Genomic DNA, 12,510 nt, shown 5'->3' with positions numbered 1-12,510 from the left:
AGGAAATACTATGTTTCTAATTTTTTTCCAACCAGCTCGGTGCTCTTTTTTCCAACCATTAAACATGTAAAAGCAATTCGGTGATCTTTGATTTTTCCCAATATTGAACCCAGACAAGGGGCTGTAGAGACCAAGAATCTTATTTGTACATGAAGCCTCCCGGTAGCAGGCCTCAGAGAGAATGGATTGTAACTGTTTCTTATCAGACTTAATAAGGTGCCAGAGGCCAGGTGCAGTGGCTTGTGCCTGTAATCCCAGCACTTTGGGAGGACGAGGTGGGCGGATCACGAGGTCAAGAGATCGAGGCCATCCTGGCCAACATGGTGAAAACCCATCTCTACTAAGAATACAAAACTGAGCTGGGCATGATGGCACGCACCTGTAGTCCCAGCTACTCAGGAGGCTGAGGCAGGAGAATCGCTTGAACCCAGGAGGTGGAGGTTGCAGTGAGCCAAGATCGCACCACTGCACTCCAGCCTGGCGACAGAGCCAGACTCCATCTCAAAAAAAAAAAATAAATAAAATGGTGCCAGACTCTTAGTTAATTCTCTCCTGGATCAGGGAAAAGACCTGGAAAGGGAAGGGGATTCTCTACAGAATGTAGATTTTCCCCACAAGAGACAGCTTTGCAGGGCTGTTTCAAAATATGTCAAAGAAATATATTTTATGGTAAAATAATTCAATTTCTTTTGGGGCCTGCTATCTGTCATGTGACGCTATGCTAGAGTCACATTGGAATGTGATACCTTACTGCTCCAAAAAGTCTGTTTTGTCAGTCTTAAGATCTGTTTTAATGGTTAATGCAGGTCAGCTGTGTCGGAATTTCAAAGGGCTGAGAGTATAATGAGGTATGCCCACTTCCATCAAGATCTGAAATAGATTTTCAGGTTTACTTTGGAAAGCCTTTTGCCAAGGGCTGGTGGGGGAGGGTGGTCCATCAGTCAGTTGCGGGGCTTAGAATTTTATTTTTGGTTTATACCAGGGATAAGGGAATGGGCAGTTCTGACCTTTCATCCTTACGTTGTGTGTCCAAAGAGGAAATAAAGCCCCTTTTTTCAGCGTGATTTGCAGAAATTCAGGTAGGTCCTCCAGTTGGTGCAGCGTGGGTCCTGCACACATCCAGACCATCGCCATCTCCAGGGGGCAGCTATAGCAGCTGACCCAAGTCACAGTGATGTGGCCAGTCTCAGGGCCATGACAGGTTAGGGAGGCTGAGCCCCCCAGCTTCAGTGAGTGAGTGTATCCCACAAAAGGGGATGCCATTGTAGGCTGAACAAAACAAATGCCCCGCACAGCACCCCATCCCTCCCGCTGTAATTCTGAAGGACATGACTGCCCTCCAAATGAAGAATCCGCAAGTGGAATGAGCACATCTCCACTACTCTAAGAACAGCCAAAATAGGCAGTGAAGCTCAGCTTTCAGGAAGCGTTGCTTTCATTCAGAGTGGGTGTGCTGATGGAGACGGGAGAAAACTCAAAAGGGGGTGGTGGTTATTGTCAAAAACAAAAGGCATTTTAAAAACTCTGGATATGCTCTTTCTACCCCTAGGCCTTAAATGGCCTTTCCTGTCTTCTTCATCTGGGAATCTCCTATGCATCTGTTAAGACACTGCTCAAGGCCTGGTGCAGTGGCTCACACCTGTAATCCCAGCACTCTGGGAGGCCAAGGTGGGCAGATCACCTGAGGTCAGGAGTTCAAGACCAGCCTGGCCAACATGGTGAAACCCCATCTCTACTAAAAATATACAAAAATTAGCTGGGTGTGGTGGTGGGCACCTGTAATCCCAGCTACTCGGGAGGCTGAGGCAGGAGAATCACTTGAGCCTGGAATGTCAAGGTTGCAGTGAGCCAAGATCACACCACTGCACTCCAGCATGGGTGATAGAGCAAGACTCCATCTCAAAAAAAAAAAAAAAAAAAAAAGACATTGCTCAACCATCGCCTCCTCCGTGAAGCCTGCCTTGGTTCTCCAAGACAAAGTTGGCATCTCATTGCTGCTCCAGATTCCAAGAGTAGTTTGCATTTACTTCACTGGTGTTTGTTTTTTGTTTGTTTGTTTGTTTGTTTGAGACAGGGTCTCACTCTGTGAGTGAGGCTGCTGTGCAGTGGCACCATCTCAGCTCACTGAAACCTCCATCTCCTGGATTCAAGTAATCCTCATGCCTCAGCCTCCTGAGTAGCTGGGGTTACAGGCGCACACCACCACACTCGACTAATTTTTGTATTTTTAGTAGAGATGGAGTTTCGCCATGTTGGCCAGGCTGGTCTCGAACACCTGACTTCAAGTGATCTGCCCATCTCAGCCTCCCAGAGTGCTGGGATTACAGGCAGAGCCGCCATGCCTGGCCTCTTCACTGGTTTTTAATCTCTGGCTCATGGGTACTGCCTCTCTCCTGGGTACTTCACTATGTGAAGTTTTTCTTCCAGCATCCCAAGCATAAACCTAACCCTCAGCAGGTGTTCCTGACCAGTTTGGTGGGTGGTTAAACTACACAGCAAGATGTATATTTCCTGTGAGAGATGGTATTATTTACCACGTGGTTTTCTCCTAATAGAACCCACCTCCCATAATAGAGGCTGTAAATTCCACCAACTTCTGCTCCCAGCCTCCCTTACAAATGGAGGTTGACAAGGGACTCATTTATGGTGAATAAGACTTAAGAAGTCTCCAAGGGGCTTTTCCCCCTCCTTGATATAAAGAGCACCTCAAAAGAGAGAAACTCTCTTGCCTGTCCTCTTCCTTCCTGTCGCTGAACACAACTGTGAGAGACTGTGATGCCTGGAGCTGCAGCAGTGATCTTGAGATGATGAGGCAATAGCTGTGGTGGTCATCTTGAGACCATGAGGCAACAGCCTGGAGACAAAAGCCAACATGTTCAAAATGATGCAGTAGAAATGTTGGAAGTGGGTCTTTGATTATTCATCCTTAGATTCAAGGTGGGTAACATACTTCCATATCACTTCAAAGAGAAAACAGAAACCTCTATTGTTTAAAGGCATTTTTAGTTAGCGATTCCATTACTGGAACCAGAGAGCATGCTCACTAACATATGCTTTCTCACCCATGGCAGCAGTTAGGGACTCCACAGTACAAACATCTTTTCCCATCTAGCACCAGTTTAGAAAAAGGAGGGCCAAAAACTACCTCAAAAATTAAAATTATGGCCGCGAGCAGTGGCTCATTCCTGTAATCCCAGTACTTTGGGAGGCCGAGTCAGGTGGATAACTTCTGATCAGGAGTTCAAGACCAGCCTGGCCAACATGGTGAAACCTTGTCTTTACTAAAAATACAAAAATTAGCTGGGCACAGTGGTGTACGTCTGTAATCCCAGCTACTCAGGAGGTTGAGGTAGAAGAATTCCTTGAACCCAGGAGATGGAGATTGCAGTGAGCTGAGATCACACCATTGCACTCCAGCCTGGGCAACAAAGTGAGCTATGATCATGTCTCAATGTATATATATATATTAAAATTATGGGTCATGTATTATGGCTCATACCTGTAATCCCAATGCTTTTGGATGTTAAGGCAGGAAGATTGCTTGAGGCTAGGAGTTTGAGACCAGCCTGGGCAACATAAGACCCTATCTCTACCAAAAAATATTTAATAATTTAAAAAATTAAAATTATGAAGGTATTGTCCTTGTTTTGTTTCCAACTATCAATTTATTTGAAGTTAAACACTAAGTGAATAATAATGTTCTGTGGCTTGAGCATAAACTCAAAGATCGGACCTCCTGGTTGGTCGGTCACCTGAGTACATGTCTAAGTCACCTATCTATTCAGTCTTTCCCCTCATGTTTTTGTTTTGCTTTGTTTTGTTTTGTTTTTGAGATGGGGTCTCGCTCTGTTGCCCAGGCTGGAGTGCAGTGGCATGATCTCAGCTCACTGCAACCTCCACCTCCCAGGTTCAAGTGATTCTCCTGCCTCAGCCTCCCGAGTAGCTGGGATTACAGGTGCCTGCCACCATGCCTAGCTAATTTTTGTATTTTTAGTAGAGATGGGGTTTCGCCGTGTTGGCCAGGCTGGTCTCGAACTCCTGAGCTCAAGCGATCCGCCCGCCTCAGCCTCCCAAAGTGCTGGGATTACAGGCGTGAGCCACACAACCTCCCCTCATGTTTGTGAAGCATCATGTCCCTCCCCAACCCTCTGACCCTGAAGATGGCACCATGAATAAGGATGCTGTGCCACAAGGGTAATATTTCACTCAGTAATTTACTCAAAGGCTATGAATTATGCAAATATGCTGAAAAGCTATGTGCTGAGTTGCCTTAGGTGAAAAAAAAGAAAATCAGGCAAATATGTACTTTAACCATCAAGCCAATGCAATAATCTGAATGTTACTTGCAAATCACAACTCAAAAGTTTGAGTTCAGAAGCTAAGCAGGAGCTGGTCAGGTGGATGGAGGTAGGGATGGGTATTATAGACTGAAACAGTGAGCGGTGGGGAACAGCCAACTGTCCTCAGGCTGATAAGCTATTCCACAGAACTCAGGAGTGAAATATGTCAGAGCAAGAGGTCGGAGCATGTGGAGCCAGCCGACATGCTGAGGAGTTTGCACTTGCCCATGGGCTTGAAGGAGACATTGGAGGGTTTAGGTGGAAGAGACATGGTCAAGTACACATTTTAAAAGCCAGGTGCAGTGGCGCACACCTTTAATACTAGCACTGTGGGAGGCCAAGGTAGGAGGACTGCTTGAGGCAGGACTTCAAGACCAGCCTGGACAACACAGAGAGACCCCATTTCTACAAAAAAATTTGGCTCATGTCTCTAATCCCAGCACTTTGGGAGGCCAAGATGGGTGGATCATGAGGTCAGGAGTTTGAGACCAGCCTGACCAACATGGTGAACCCTGTTTCTACTAAAAACAAAAAAATTAGCCAGGCGTGGTGGCACATGCCTGTAATTCCAGCTACTCGGGAGGCTGAGGCAGGAGAATTGCTTGAACCTGGGAGGTGGAGGTTGCAGTGAGCTGAGATCGCCCCACTGCACTCCAGCCTGGGCAACAAAGCAAGACTCCGTCTCAAAACAAACAAAATATTAGTCAAGCGTGGTGGCATGTGCCTGTAGTCCTTGTTATTCTGGAGGCTGAGGTGGGAGGATCACTTGAGGTCACGAGTTTGAGGCTACAGTGAGCTATGATCATGCTTCTGAACTCCAGACTGGGTGGCAGACCCAGTTTCTTAAAAAACAAAACAAAACAAAAACAACACACACATTTATGCATTCTAGGATCATTACTCTGGAAGCTATCTGGTGGCTGGACAGAAAAGAGGGAAATGGAATTTGGGTTTAGTCATAGAGTTATAATTTGTTTTGAGATTTTTTTGTTGTTGTGTGTTTTTTGAAACAGGATCTTGCTCTGTCACCCAGGCTGGAGTGCAGTGACACAATCACAGCTCACTGTAGCCTCAAACTCCTGGGCTCAAGTGATCCTCCCACCTCTGCCTCCTGAGTGTCTAGGACTGCAGGCATGTGCCACCATGCCTTGCTAACTTTTTAACTTTTTGTAGAGACAGGGTTTTGCCATGTTGCCCAGAGTGGTCTCAAACTCCTGGCCTCTAGCAATCCTCCTGCCTTGGCCTCCCAAAGTGCTTGGATTACAGGCATGAGCCACTGCGCCTGGCTAAGTTAATAGTTCTTGCCAGTGTCTGCCATTTAAACCCTGAATCTAAAGGGTGTGGGTCATTCACAGTGCCTGACATATAGGAAGGAGGAAGGGCTCAATAAATAGCCACCGTTATTATTTCTATGATTATGTGTCCACCACCACCATCTGCAGAATGATGGCTAGATAAAACATATCAGCTAGAGGAGTAACTCAGCTGATACTGCAACCTCCACCTCCTGGGTTCAAGTGATTCTCCTGCCTCAGCCTCCTGAGTAGTTGGGATTACAGGCACCTGTCATGATGCCCAGTTAATTTTTTGTATTTTTGTAGAGACAGGGTTTCACCATGTTGGCCAAGTTGGTCTCGAACTCCTGACAAGTAATCCACCCACCTCAGCCTCCCAAAGTACTGGGATTACAGGCGTGAGCCACTGTGCCGCTGGCTGATACTGTTTCTATCAGCAACACCTAACACCACCAACCCCAGTGACATGCCACACACACTTGCTGACGACCTGCTATGGCAGCCTTTCAACTGCACCTTCATGCTCCATGTAGGCCCCTGTCTTTCACCACTCCACATTCTACCTGATTCACTAGGGCCTCACTTTTCATACGGAACCCCAGCTCTCCCCATCCTAACACTGGCAGTCAGAAGCTGGCTGTGTTATAGAGGAAGTGCTGTCTTCTTGTCCGTTGGGTAGGGTCTAGGTCAGAGATAAGTCACAGGATCCCAAGTCCCTAGGAAGAAATGTTTCAGGGGCCATGGGAGCCTTTCACCAGGAATTACCATTCTGTGTGTGGCAAACAAATGGTGAGAGTTCCCAGACCATCTTGTGCCCCTGCAGACATCACAAATCGATCACTGCACTCTTTCCTGCTAAACCAGATGTGCCTGAATGTCCTCCTCAACATGGTGCCCAGGCAATCATTAGTAACAGGTCTAAGCGAGCACATGCTTCACTAGGGTCCTTAGTCTGTTTATGCTGCCGTAACAGGATACTTGAGACTGAGTGATTTATAATGAATAGAAATTTATTTTCTCATTCTACAGGCTGGGAAGTCCAAGATCAAGGTGCTGGCATTTTGCCAGGGCCTTCTTGCTGTGTCACCACATCCATGGCTGAAGGTAGAAGGGTCAAGAGAGAGTGAGAAGCTGGGCACGGTGGTTCACGCCTGTAATCCCAGCACTTTGGGAGGCCAAGGTGGGTGGATTACTTGAACTCAGGAGTTCAAGACCAGCCTGGACAATATGGTGAAACCCTGTCTCCACCAAAATACAAAAAAAAAATTAGCCAGGCATGGTGGTGTGCAACTGTAGTCCCAGCTACTCAGGAGGCTGAGGTGGGAGGATTACTTGAGCCCAAGAGGAGGAGGCTGCAGTGAGTCAACGTTGCACCACTGCACTCCAGCCTGGGCAACAGAGTGTGACCCCATCTCAAAAAAAAAAAAAAAAAAAAGGAGAGATGGTGAGAAAAAGAGAGAGCTGAACTCGCCCTTTTATAACAAACCCACTCTAGCGATAACAACATTAATCATTCACTGCACCCTCATGGCCTAATTGTCACAGGACAGACTCCAAAATTGGGCTTCATCTTGGAAGGCCACACAGATTTTTGGCTTTGTGCAGGAAGGAATTCAAGAGCAAGCCGACAGAGTGAAGTGAAAGCAAGTTTATTAAGAAAATAAAGGAAGAAAAGGGTGGCTACTCCATAGGCAGAGCAGCCCTGAGGGCTTCTGGTTGGCTGTTTTTATGGTTATTTCTTGATCATATGCTAAACAAGGGGTGGACTATTCATGAGTTTTCCAGGAAAAGAGGCAGGGAATTCCCAGAACTGAGAGTTCCTCTCACTTTCAGACCATATAAGATAACTTTTGGATGCTCCCATGGCATTTGTAAATTGTCATGGCGCTGGTGGGGCTTTCCTTTGGTATGCTAATGTATTATAATTAGGGTGTAAAGAGCAGCGAGGATGACCAGAAGTTGCTATCATCGCCATCTTGGTTTTGGTTGGCTTTTTTTTTTTTTTTTTCCCCGAGACGAGCTCTTGCTTGCTCTGTCGCCCAGGCTGGAGTGTAGTGACGTAACTATAGATCACTGCAGCCTAGACCACCTGGGCTCAAGCAATCCTCCTGCCTCGGCCTCCCAAGTAGCTGGGACTACAGGCACATGCCACCACACCTAGCTAATTTTTTGAATTTTTAGTAGAGGTGAGGTCTTGCTATGTTGCCCAGGCTGGGATTGAACTTCTGAGCTCAAGCAATCCTCCAACTTTGGCCTCCCAAAGTGCTGGGATTACAGGCATGAGCCACCGTACCTGGTCTTGGCAAGCTTCTTTACTGCACCCTGTTTTATCAGCAGTCTTTGTGATCTGTGTCTTGTGAAACCAGTCCTGGTGAACTCCTATCTCATAATCACGTCTCATTAGGCCCACCTACCAATACTGTTGCATTGGGGATTAAGTTCCCATCACATGCTCTTTGGGGGATACTTTTTTTTTTTTTTTTTGAGACGGAGTCTTGCTGTGACATCCAGGCTGGAGTGCAATGGTACAACCTCGGATCACTGCAAACTCTGCCTTCTGTTTTCAAGTGATTCTCCTGCCTCCGCCTCCTGAGTAGCTGGAACTACAGACATGCACCACCAAGCCCAGCTAATTTTTGTATTTTTAATAGAGATGGGGTTTCACCATGTTGGCCAGGCTGGTCTCGAACTCCTGAGTTCAGGTGATCCGCCTGCCTCAGCCTCCCACAGTGCTTGGATTCCAGGCATGAACTGCCGTGCCCAGCCTAGGGGATACTTTCAAACTATAGAAGGGCTCTTATCCCCTATGCTCATGTTTTCCCGCTCTACTGCTCTGGAGTGAATTAGATTATGCTGACACTCCTGGGCCCTCGTCTCTATCCCCTCCTTAAGGGAGGAAGATGCTTCGTAGTGGTGAGAATGGCGTTTCCTAATCCCCACCTGATATGGTTTGAATATGTGTCTCCACCCAAATCTCATGTTGAAATGTAATCCCTGATGCTGAAGGTGGGTCCTGGTGGGAGGTGATTGGACCATGGGGGTAGTTTCTCATGGTTTGGTACCATCCGCCCCTTGGTACTATACAGTAAGTTAGTTCTCATAAGACATGGTTGTTTAAAAGTGTGAGGCACCTCCCCTGTCTCGCTTCCTCCTGCTCCTGCCATGTAAGATGTGCCTCTCCTTTCTCTTCACCTTCTGCCACGATTGTAAGTTTCCCAAGGCCTCCTCAGCCATGCTTCCTATACAGTCTGCAGAACCAGAAGCCAATTAAATATCTTCCCTTTAAAAATTACCCAGTCTCAGGTATTTCTTTATAGCAATGTGAGAACAGACTAATACACTACCTGAGCAAGGGTTAATGTGTTGGCAGACAGCCCAAGCCCTCTGATTTACTGAGTCACAGGCACAAAGGAACTGCAGGCTCCTCCCTGCAGGTGCGTAGAGGGACCCTCTCTCTCCCATCAGCATGCACACAAATCTTGCAGGGGAATGGAGGCCCCAGTTGATTGATTGAAAAAACTATTTTGACTTTTCAACAGTCCAAGTTATTTCATCCAACTTCTCCTAAGCCAATAATCAGAGTATAAATTTCTAGTAGTTCTCAGTAAGAGACAATTAATTAGCTACCCAGTTAATTAGCTTCCTCAATAAGGGGGGAGGCAAAGACATTAACGGAGGCTTCAGTGTGTTTGATAAGTGTTTGCAAGTAGAAGAAGCCCAGAGAATTGCAGAATGTTTGCCTGCTGCGATTTTTTTTTTTTTTTTTTTTTTTTTCAGACAGAGTCTCGCGCTGTCGCCCAGGCTGGAGTGCAGTGGCGCAATCTCAGCTAGCTGCAGGCTCCGCCTCCCAAGTTCATGTCATTCTCCTGCCTCAGCCTCCCAAGTAGCTGGGACTACAGGGCCTGCCACCACGCCCGGCTAATTTTTTGTATTTTTAGTAGAGACGGGGTTTCACTGTGTTAGCCAGGATGGTCTCGATCTCCTGACCTCGTGATCCGCCCACCTCGGCCACCTAAAGTGCTGGGATTACAGGCATGAGCCACCGCGCCTGGCCTGTGATTTTTTTTTTTTTTTTTTTTTACAAAGATGCGCTGTCTTTGTTCCCCCAGAAATGTGTTGTTTCCCCGACAGTCAGATGCATCCCTGCCTGCCTTAAACAAAGGTCTGTGATCACTTTCTTTAACATCAAGGCCAGAGTTCCTGAAATCAATGAGAAATTCTAAACATACCAGGATGCCTTCCAAACAGGTGGGCTTTTTGTTCTCCAGAAAATGCAATGAATTTAAAACATTGTACCAAACATCTTCAAAACCTAGTCATGAAAGTAACATGCTTTATTACATTAAATGAAATTAAATCAGTAGAGGACAAATGCACTAAGGAGGCTAATGGCCAACATGATTAGTCACTGCTAACTTGCATGAAATCAATAGTAACCAAGAGGAGTTCATCAGTTTGCACTGAAACAAAACTTGAGAGAAGAATCCAGCATACTGGAAGAACAACGAAAAAGATGAAATAATCTTTTAGCTGGGAAAAATATGTTGTTTTGAATATTTTGAGTATATTTTAACTTCAACGATAAGCTTAATTCCAATTTCAGGATATTATTTAAGGAAAAGCTTAGAAGTGTACTCCACAAAGAATTAAGAAACACATGTCCTCATAACTTTTATTATGTTCTTTTGATTAAAATAATACATATTCATTCCTATATGCTCCTTCATATTACAAATGATTTTTACATCATGAAGATGATGCTATTCTGTGTTCTGTATTCTGTTTCAAACTTAGAATTATACTTCATAAACATCTTCTGTGACTAAAACTTCTCCAAAAACTTTCACTGGCTGCTGGCGTTCCACTAAAAGTGTCATCAATGACCCCATCAAAGGATATTTTTCTGTTATCCTCCCAGAATTCACTTCTCATTGGCATCTGGTCCTGTCAATTCTTCTTTTTTTTTTTTTTTTTTTGAGATGGAGTCTTGCTCTGTCACCCAGGCTTGGAGTGCAGTGGTGCGATCTCACCTCACTGCAACCTCCGCCTCCCAGGCTTAAGCGATTCTCCTTCCTCAGCCTCCCAAGTAGCTGGGACTAGAGATGTGTGCCACCACCTCCAGCTAATTTTTTGTATTCTTAGCAGAGACAAGGTTTCACCATGTTAGCTAGGCCAGGCTCAAACTCCTGGCCTCAAGTGATCTGCCTGCCTCAGCCTCTCAATGTGCTGGGATAACAGATATGAGCCACCGTGCCTGGCTGATTAGTCTTTTCTTGATCCACTCTTCCCACTGGATTTCTGTGACTCCACGGCCTGGTGTCTCTCCTAAAACTGTCTTTGCAAAAAATTATAACGGTAAGGAAATGACGACAGTGAAAGAATGGATCTCACCAATCCCCATCTTGCCTTCAACATCCAAACTGCCTTTAATCATATCTGGGCTTGGGCCAAGCAAACTTTGGGAGACATTTATTTTATAGATTAAATGATAATATCCCTTCTCCAAAACTCAACCGCCTTCGTAAAGCTAATGAGAGACCACCAGGCGAGGAGGATGAGAAGAGCCTGAATTCTGCTGAGGTGTAGACTGAACGATTACCAGCCATTATTCCAGAGGTCACAAGATTTGCAACCCCCCAATAACTCCTACAGATTACGTCACTATTACAGAAACTAAGATTGGCCTTTTGAGATAAGGTTTCAGGTTTGTGCATTTCTGACAACCAACGGCTCCACTTGGACCCACCAAACTCCCTCTGGCCCCACCCAGAAGTGAACTCGGCAGACAAGGACCATTTTTCACAACCCTATGATTGCATCCCCAACCAATTAGCAGCACCCCTACCCTAGCCCCCTGCCCACCAAATTATCATTATCTCTGAATTTTCAGGGAGATCAAGTTGAGTAATAATAAAACTCCAGTCTCTCATTCAGCTGGCTGTATGTGAAGTAAGCTCTTTCTCTATTGCAATTGCCCTGTCTTGGTAAGTCAGCTCTCTCTGGACAGCCAGCAAAATGAACTCATTGCACACGGTTACAGTCTCATCTCTACCGGCTGTAGACTTGCCTCCTCTGTTGGAGCTCATCAAGGCTGGGTCTCTCCTGTTCTCATTTTATTCTCTCTCCTTAGGTGATCTCAGCCCTCCTCCAGGCTTCGATTATAACTTACAGGATTGTGATTCACACATTTCAGTTTCCACCACAGGCCCCTCCAGACATGTCCATCTGCCTGCTGTGTTGACTTTTCCCTTTGGAGTCTTGAGGCAGCTACAAGCTTACTGACCAGAAATGAACTCAAGCTCTCCCCGAAGCCTGGTCCTCTTCCAGGATCAGCCAGCCTGGAAGATGGCACTGTCATCCACCCTGTTCTCAGGCCTGCCACCCAGGAGTCAACCTTAGCCCCATCTAATTGTCAGAGGCATCTGAACCAGAGCAACTCCATCTTGAGTAGGGGATGGGTAAAATGAGGCTGAGACCTGCTGGGCTGCATTCCCAGACAGCCAAGGCATTAGCCACAGGATAAGATAGGCGGTCGGTACAAGACACAGGTCATAAAGACCTTGCTGATAAAACAGTTTGCAGTAAAGAAGCCAGCCAAAACCCACTAAAACCGAGATGGCAACGAGAGTGACCTCTGGTCGTCCTCACTGCTACCCTCCCACCAGCACCATGACAGTTTACAAATGCCATGGCAATGTCAGAAAGTTACCCTATAGGGTCTAAAAAGGGGAGGCATGAATAATCTACCCCTTGTTTAGCATATCATCAAGAAATAACCATAAAAATAGGCAACCAGCAGCCCTCAGGGATGCTCTGTCTATGGAGTAGTCATTCTTTTGTTCCTTTACTCTCTTAATAAACTTGCTTTCACTTTA

At 46.0% G+C, this 12,510-nt stretch overlaps 2 protein-coding genes across 2 annotated transcripts in view; one reads left to right on the top strand and one right to left on the bottom strand.

The window, feature by feature from the left end:
- LOC129398327 (speedy protein E18-like) overlaps nt 1-1,134 on the bottom strand; it is a 15,005-nt gene extending 13,871 nt beyond the window's left edge. The window contains exon 1 of the mRNA XM_055115296.2: nt 1,008-1,134. Coding sequence (XP_054971271.2) covers nt 1,008-1,134 — 127 coding nt within the window. The remainder of the gene's footprint in view (nt 1-1,007) is intronic.
- Nucleotides 1-12,510, top strand: part of LOC117978413 (uroplakin-3b-like) — a 53,204-nt gene extending 40,694 nt beyond the window's left edge. Inside the window, exon 10 of the mRNA XM_063605819.1 lies at nt 1-12,510. This exon is cut by the window's left edge and continues 22,000 nt beyond it. The gene's annotated coding sequence lies outside the window, so the exon portion shown is untranslated.

This window comes from Pan paniscus, chromosome 6 (assembly GCF_029289425.2).
Source record: "Pan paniscus chromosome 6, NHGRI_mPanPan1-v2.0_pri, whole genome shotgun sequence".
Classification (NCBI taxonomy): Eukaryota; Metazoa; Chordata; class Mammalia; order Primates; family Hominidae; genus Pan; species Pan paniscus.
This window is presented reverse-complemented; position numbering and strand designations above follow the sequence as displayed.